Consider the following 8098-nt stretch of genomic DNA (forward strand, 5'->3'; position numbering starts at 1 on the left):
TACAGCCTACAGAGTTTTATCAGAATACGTTCAAAACTTTTAGAGCTGTTGTGTTTACAGAGAGAATGAAGTGCAAATGCTACCAACAACATGAGCTCCTTATTGAAGATGATAAGAAACTGCTGAAACTATTTTGAGCTCATCTTTGTTTTACACATGATCTGTACTGATCTGATTGATGAAATATATGCAATTAAAGGTAACTGTCCCTGTGTTCATAGTGCTCAGTGTTTATCTAATAGATGGAAAACTAGAAACTGATCAGACAGGAATGTCAGGTTTGCAGTGACTCATTAGTTCCTGCTTCCTGCTCAGCTTCAGTGACTCATTTCACTTCGACAGTGAAAGTTTGGATCACTGTGTCATAGTCTGGAGTCTTCATCTGTGGTAAGTCGTTATCTTTTTTTTGTTTCTTTGGTTTGTGCGGTTTGTGTGTGTGTGTTTGTTTTTGAGACAGGGAACAAACAAACAAGAACTTCATAACAAAACACTAAAATTTGTTGTCAAAAACTATGGCATTATTTTTTTGCCACTATTCTGAGCACATGTAAAAAAAAGAATGAGACCACGTAAAAAGAATTTGCAAGTACACGTGTTGCATTTTGAGGAGAAATTTATTTTGAAAGAAGAAAAGCTAAACTTGAGTGAACAAAATTCATTGCTGCATGCAAAAAAATTAATTTCAGTGTTTGCTATGTCCCTGGTAGTAACCAGACTGAAAAGCAGCGCACATTTCGGTGCTTTATTTCGGTGCTTTTTTTTCCTGAGCTGTGATACACTTTAGATTCTAGCCAATCATTTTACGTTTCCGAGGATAGTAGGCGGGGCCAGGTACGTACGTTCTTTTAGAGCAGAGCTACAGATTAAAAATGCCCAAGGCGAAGCGGTCAAAGTCTGGCTGTACTTCACAGCAAAATATGCAAACTCAGCAGCCTGCAACAAGTGCTCGGGTCCAGGGCAGATGCTGATGGCTCAACAATCCAGTGAAGGATGACACAGGTCCGCCATCATAAATAGTGCTCCAAATCAGCTGGGATTGGCTGCAGGTGTGACGGTGAGCACAGGTGCGTGGGCCAGGGACAGGAGCCCATAATGAGCACCGCCCTGGCAGAGGAGAGAGAGAGAGCACAAAGGAAAAAAACAAACAAAACACAGAGTCAGCCGGTGAGGAACGGGGACCATCACAAAGAAAAAGTCATAATTTTCCAGTTTGTCTTTTAACTGAATATCCATATTTCCTGCAATGCAATTGATCTGTCTTGTAACTGTTTGTCTGGAGAGGAGTACATTTTAAATGATTACCTTTTAAGAATTTTATTTTAAAATAATGGAATTTTTTAAGGGCATTTTAGCATGAGAACGGCTTAGTGCAGGGGTGTCGAACTCCAGGCCTTGAGAGCTGGTCTCCTGCAGGTTTTAGATATCACCCTGGGTCAACACACTCGACTCAAATGATTAGTTCATTACCCTGGAGAGGTTCAAGACATGTTGAGGAGGTAATTTAGCCATTTAAATAAGCTGTGTTGGATCAAGGACACATATAAAACCTGCATGACACCAACTCTCCAGGGCTGGAGTGTGTGTGTTGTTTTTGCAGATTTGATATATGCCCTTTTTTTTGCAGACATCTAGAATGAGTGGTATAAAGGATAGACATCGCTTGGTTTTGCAACATGTTGTGATCCTCATTTTTTTAACACAATCTTGTGGTGGTAAGTTGCACACCAACATTTAGAAAATCCACAGTTTAAAGTACTTACCTGTAGTTTTTAACAGAACATGAAAACAAACACTGTTACAGCAACAGTTTATGTTGATTTTGTTAAATAAATCAGTTACATATCTTACTCAGCCTGATCTTGGAAACTCATGAAGTCTCCAGAATTACAAAACTGCAGAATTTGTTTGTGTGCCTAAATTTATTAGGTCAACATCAGATGATTGGTCCAACTCAGCCAGTAGTGGCCATGATTGGTGATGACATCATTTTGCCATGCCACCTGGAACCTGCTGTGGATGCTGTTGACCTGACTGTGGATTGGTCCAGAAAGGACCTCAAACCTAGATCTGTCTATGTGAGGCGAGAGGGTGTGGAGCTTCTGACTGAGCAGAATCCTTTGTACACAGGAAGAACATCACTCTCTGTCAACAAACTGCAGTGTGGAGACGTTTCATTGAAACTCTCCACAGTGCAACTCTCTGATGCAGGAACATACAAATGCCTTGTACCTAAATTTAATGCAGAAAGTGTGGTGACGCTTGCTGTAGGTAAGTTTCATTTAATTTAGATTCATTTCTTCACTTTGCAATTTAGATGTGAAGAAAGACTTTAAGCAACATAGATATTGAGGATCAAAGGGCACTCAGAATGACAAGTAGGATAAAGGAACACTTGTGTCAGCTCCAGTAGAAAGTGGATCACAGACATGTGAGTTGAGAATAGAAGTGCATTTATTTTGGGTAACCAAACCAGCTCTGATTTGGGCTAAAAAATGCTTCTTGAACATATATTTGGACTGAGCATACTGACACAAACTGACAAGAGGGAATCCCTACTGAATCATTGGCAATCTAGTATTCTGGCCATAGGGGTACACAACCTGACCAGTGTAGCACATGGAACAGCTGGACAAATAAGAGAGGTGCATAACAAAAACCAACAGTATTTATAATTGGAGGGGATTTGTGCACCCACTAAATGGGCGTTTAGCCAACCGAGGGGGAGTTGGCCCCATGATAAAAACACTACAGCCAAGGAGGCCCTTTTAACGACCAAGAGGGACCAGAGGAACGTTGATTTGACAAAGGAAATACTTGGATAGGTACAGAGTAATTTCAGCCTATATACAGGAATTTTGACAGGAGCAAATGGAATAAATAAGAATATTCGAATTTTGTCCTGCCAGATTGGCAATGTTGATTTCACATATCATTGGGCCAATCTATAAGTCTCTTAGGACAAGAACAATGTGAGTTAAGATTGATCAGAGATAAATTTGGGCGAACAGTAACTATTTCTTTTCTTTGCAGGTTCAGTTTCCTCACCAGTCATAGAACTCACTAATGTCAAAAATAAAATGGTGTTAGAGTGTAAATCTAATGGCTGGTATCCAGAGCCTCAGATGTTGTGGGTGTACAGTGAGGGAAAACCCATTACTGTTGAACCTGCAAAGATTTTCAGAGGTTCTGATGGCCTCTATACTGTCAGCAGTAAAGTGACTGTGGAGAAAGGACAGAGCTACAGCTTCACCTGCAAAGTTCAACAGAAGAATATCAGTCAAATCAAAGAGACACACATCCATGTTTCAGGTAGAAATGCCTTTTTTTTTTATATCACTCACATTAATTTTCAGTTACAGAAAGTAGAATCTAGAACATTTTGTCTCCTTATATTCACAGGTGATCTCTTCATGGTCCAGTCTAATACTGCTGTTCACATTACCATCAACTTGACTGTCTGTTTAATAAGCGTCGGGACAGCAGTAATCCTAATATGGAAGTGTGGACAAAATAAAACCAGTAAGTTCAAACTTCATGGTACTTTTTACCCCAACCTCAAATTATCATCAGACCTTTTTAATGTCTTGTTTTAGTGTAACTGCCTTTAAAATAAAGGGCTAAGAAGTACAAACGTGATTCAAATAAAAATGACACAAACACATAAACAACAATGTTAAAGGCACCCTAGGGAAAACAGTGGATGGAGATTGCAGCATGACCAAAATTATTACAGCAGTGATCTTGTAATCTCATTGCCTTTGTAATTGTTGCTTTGAAGATGCAGTTCATGTAATTGCTGCAGGGCAGCGGTTTACCAGCAAAATTGAAGGCTCTCAACAACTTTACTTTTATAAAAGAATATAACCAGCAACCTGCTGAATGTGTAAAACGTTTCCTCTATTGTGACTGAGACATTTGGGGGGGGGGGGGATAGGTAAAGATATTTGAGGAAATCACCCACCGTAAAATTATTGTTATAGCAACAATAATAATAAAAAAAAAACTTTTTGTGCTTCATCCTGATTGTAAGTATTGCCATCAAAATATCATGTTCGCACTCATTTACTTCTATAAACAACAAAGTGAAAGGAAATTAAAATGTGAGAAATATGTATAGATATGTATGAATAGATATGTGATTTTGAATAAAATTGGCAGCACTTCTCTAATGTAATAGTAATGCTTCAAACTATCTATTTTTATTTACATTTTAATACTGGTATAGTAATTTAGAAGTGCCAGCACATGTGTAATACATAGAAATTACCAAAATTTTATCCCTATGATCTACATACTTGTAGATAAATACAGTTAAATACAGGGTATTTATGTTAACCCTTATATTGATATGTATGTGGATATACATTCCACTCAAGATTGTTTCATGTTTTTATTCATTTTTTAATTTAAATTAGTATTATATTATACAGTAATTAATAGTCTTGAAGAGTCTAAATATTTTGGTTTGTTTGTTTTGTTTTGTTTTAAGAAGCATCCAAGTATGTATTTTAGCTCTCAGCGATATTAGGTTTAAACATTTTTTTTCCTGCAATTTTATTCTAACAGAAAACAAAAGACTTGAAGATGAGTTTCAGAACAATGAGGAAGACTTAGAACATGTCCAACAAACCATTAAAAAACTCAAGGAGCAGAAGACATCTCTGAAGAACCAGAGAGAAAAACTCATCACACTGATTCAGGAGGACAAGACAGAGAAGAAAGAAATCATGAATATGTTGGAGACTTTTGTCTTAGGCAAACAAAGGCAAAAGCTTACAAATAAAGAAAAGGACCTGGAAAAGAGAACAGAAGTTCATGATGAACTGTTAAAGATGACAGAAAAGCTAATGGAGGAAACAGAGAACATTATAATCCAGATCACAGAAAGAAAGGGAAAGTTAGAAAAAGACAAGGAACAAATTATTAAACACTTGAGAGAGAAACAAAGAAATGAAAAAGATTTTGAAGAAACTGTCAGAGAAACAAGCGAGAAACAATGAACAGGTGTGTAAGAACCCAGGATGAGTTTTTCTTTAATATGTCAATGCTAAAATCACACATACAAACTGTCATGTTGTGTTCAGTTTATGTTCCCAGTGTCTTCAGTAGTGAACCTAACCCTATTTTTTTTCTTTTTTCCTCAGCAAGCAACAGAGTAACACGATAAATAAAACGTGGATTTTGCATTGCTGTCATTTTGCGATGCGATACCTGATATGTCTTTATTTATTTGCTTTAAATACACTTAAACAAGACATTTTGACTGTATTTTATCATAGGAGATTTTGTTATGATAAAATGTATCAATATTTTTTAATCTTTTTAATCTTCTGTCTGTGTGAAAGTAAGAATTACACTGTGAGAGAAAGATGAAAATATGCTGTATGTATTGTATTGTTGTGAGATCGCAACTTTTTCTCTCCGTTTTGGCCTTCAGTCCACACTGAGACGGCGTTTTCAGTCAAGAAAAATGGAGCGTTTTGAAGATGTTCTTCAAAGTGGATACATTTAAAAATGGTGTTTTCGCATCGCAGTGTGGACAGCGTACCTGGAGCCTTTTTGAAAACCATGATGCATTTTTAACCATGTGATGCAGTCATGTGACCAATTAAACTAAGACAGCGGAGGGCAGTTGTTACAGCAGTTGTTTTGTTTGCTCTCAATTTTGAGAGCTCTATTAAAGATTAATATCAGTTTGTACATGCTCCAGATAGCTTTTCTTCAAATTCTTTAATTCTCACTCGCTTTTGCAACTTTGTACTTTTGTGTTACTCGCAGCAAAAACTCCACCTAATTGTTAGTCCATTTAAAAAACTTGGTGCTTTTCCTCAACATTTTGCCGCAACGTTTTTGGACGTTTCAATGTGCACTCACAGCTCTGTGAAAACGACTGAAAATGGTAGTGTGGACGCGGAGCATTTTAAGATGAAAACGCCATTTTCAAATTTATCCGGACTAGTGTAGACTAAAAGCCTCTAAAAGTTCTAAAACGGAGCTTTCCCTCTATTTCCTTCAATGAAGCTTTTTTAATTTTAATCAAAGATGAATCAAAATATAAGTTTGATCAATATTAGATCACTATTTCAATGAGAAACAAAGTTTGATTAATGGAAATAACTGTTTTAATGTCTGAGTTTTGTGGTGGTGTGTAAGTGCTCATGAGCAACTTCAACCTTTACAGTTTTGTGTCTAATTCCTCACCAAGAGTCTGACCTTGGTGTGTGTGTGGGTGTGTGGTGCAGGATGGGGGGTGAAAGTGACAGCCTGGGGCCACTAATTTAAGAAAATGTCTGACTACAAAATGTATGATTTAATAAAAGAAGTTTAATAAAATAAATCATTTTTAAAAAGTGAATTAACAGAGTTTAAAGATGTGAAAGTATTCCTCTGTGTTTGAATTATGTTACAATAAATTTTCATGTGAAAATGTGCTAAAGAATGTTAAGAAAAACAAAGGATGTAATGAATTGATTTTAAAGTTTAAAAGTACAAACTTTGTGTTAAATCATATTATAATTCAGAGAGACAGAGAGTGACAGATAAGGTGGACATAGGGTGATAAAATATCAACCACTTGATTGGATGTCCAAAATGTGAAGATGTGACGCCCAGTATGAGAAAGGGGAGAAAGGGTGAGCAGGTAAAAAATGGGGTATAAACAATGTTCCCTCTAATTTTTCATGTGTCTGAGCGAACACACAAACTCCCTGAGCGGCCCCTTGGACCACTCTGAGCGACATCAGACGTGTGCACTGTGGTCATGCCAGCATTGAATCCATCCAAGTTACATGGTTTATTTAAATAATCAAATTACAGCATTTACGTTTATGTTAGACTACTTTTAATTAACTGCTTTAGCCCACTTACAATGAAAATGTAAAACAAAAATGTAGTCATTGACCTGTGTAGTATGTTAACACTATTGGAAGTAAAAATAACTTGAACTCAAATTTTGAAAACACAACTTTCTTCTTTTTTTTTTTTTTTATAAAGCTCTGACTTGTATTATGAGTCTGAGTCTGTGGTCTGGGAGCGAGTCCTGTAACTCTGTCTGCAAAATACAGCATATAAAGACCAATGTTGGGCAATTAATTATATAGTTATTTCTTCTAAAAAGTAACTCAGTTTGGCAAACAACAAAGTTTTTTGCAGCTATTTTTTTAAATGCAGCCAAGGTGTTTTTTTTTAAATAAACATTTCAAACTATTTACAGAACAATCAGGTGTTCTGCATCAAATTTGATGCCATACAAATCATTTGTGCAACTCTAAAAATAATTTCTGTCCACATAAAGGAGAACATCACAAGCCTGATACCTGCAGGCCTGACAACAGGAGATGTATCACTCCTGTAAAACCTGTAACATTCAGCAGTCGCCTCATTTTTCTGACACACACAACAAAACTATTGACTACACTACACACTAACTACATAAGATTTGCGCTATGTTGCAAATCTCTTACATCTCAAAACACCACCGTCACGCCTAAAACTTCCCCCCGTTTCTTAACAACTAGATGCCATGTTGCCATATCATTTTTTGATTGGTCGACATGGTACTTTTTTCGACCAATAGGGAAGGGTGGGGGTGTTTTTGGTTTTGTTTTTGCTCACAAGAGGAAAGCGCTTTCGAGCGTTTTTTCTTATAGACCGTTTCTTCCCTTAGTAAATATAAACAACGACAGTACTCAGGAAGGAAACCAAACATTGCAGATATTTTTATCATAACTCTGGTTTTACGTGGCCCATCAACACAATTTAAAAACTGGTATAAAGTCCACACTTTCTCCATCAGTTGTTCCGTCTGTTCTGCTCACATCTCCAATGGTTGTACACGTTGTCATTAACGGGGCTTCACTCCACATCAGCCACGCCGCTTTGCTAGCTAAAACACCGGTGTCGGCACATAAGGACGCTGTCATAGCCTGTCAACAACGTTGATTAGCTGCGTATATACGAATGTGAATCGCATTATTGGCTGGACTATGGGATAAGGTGGCATCGTTCTAATCCCATACGGAGCAGCCACTGACTAACACTGCAAAACAGAATTGTTGAAGTTTTAATTTCAATTCAGGTTAGATTTTTTTGTGCGCAA

General features: G+C 37.0%; 1 protein-coding gene across 2 annotated transcripts; it reads left to right on the forward strand.

Moving 5' to 3' along the window:
* The first annotated feature begins 335 nt into the window (after nucleotides 1-335).
* On the forward strand, nucleotides 336-5700 carry LOC146713504 (butyrophilin subfamily 3 member A2-like). Of its 2 annotated transcripts, XM_085448687.1 has the most exons (7): nucleotides 336-387; nucleotides 1625-1712; nucleotides 1927-2268; nucleotides 3031-3309; nucleotides 3400-3519; nucleotides 4567-5004; nucleotides 5145-5700. In XM_085448687.1, exons 2-6 carry the CDS (start codon nucleotides 1634-1636, stop codon nucleotides 4998-5000), a joined length of 1254 nt encoding a protein of 417 aa, XP_085304813.1. In that variant the 5' UTR covers nucleotides 336-387; nucleotides 1625-1633; the 3' UTR covers nucleotides 5001-5004; nucleotides 5145-5700. The 2 variants fall into 2 exon arrangements, with proteins under 2 accessions (XP_085304813.1, XP_085304805.1); XM_085448679.1 differs by having other exon boundaries at nucleotides 4567-5700.
* Nucleotides 5701-8098: the final 2398 nt, after the last annotated feature.

The sequence above is a fragment of the Copadichromis virginalis genome, linkage group LG3 (assembly GCF_057382275.1).
Source record: "Copadichromis virginalis isolate Kocher_CV1m ecotype Utaka linkage group LG3, C_Virginalis_male_GT1.1, whole genome shotgun sequence".
Classification (NCBI taxonomy): Eukaryota; Metazoa; Chordata; class Actinopteri; order Cichliformes; family Cichlidae; genus Copadichromis; species Copadichromis virginalis.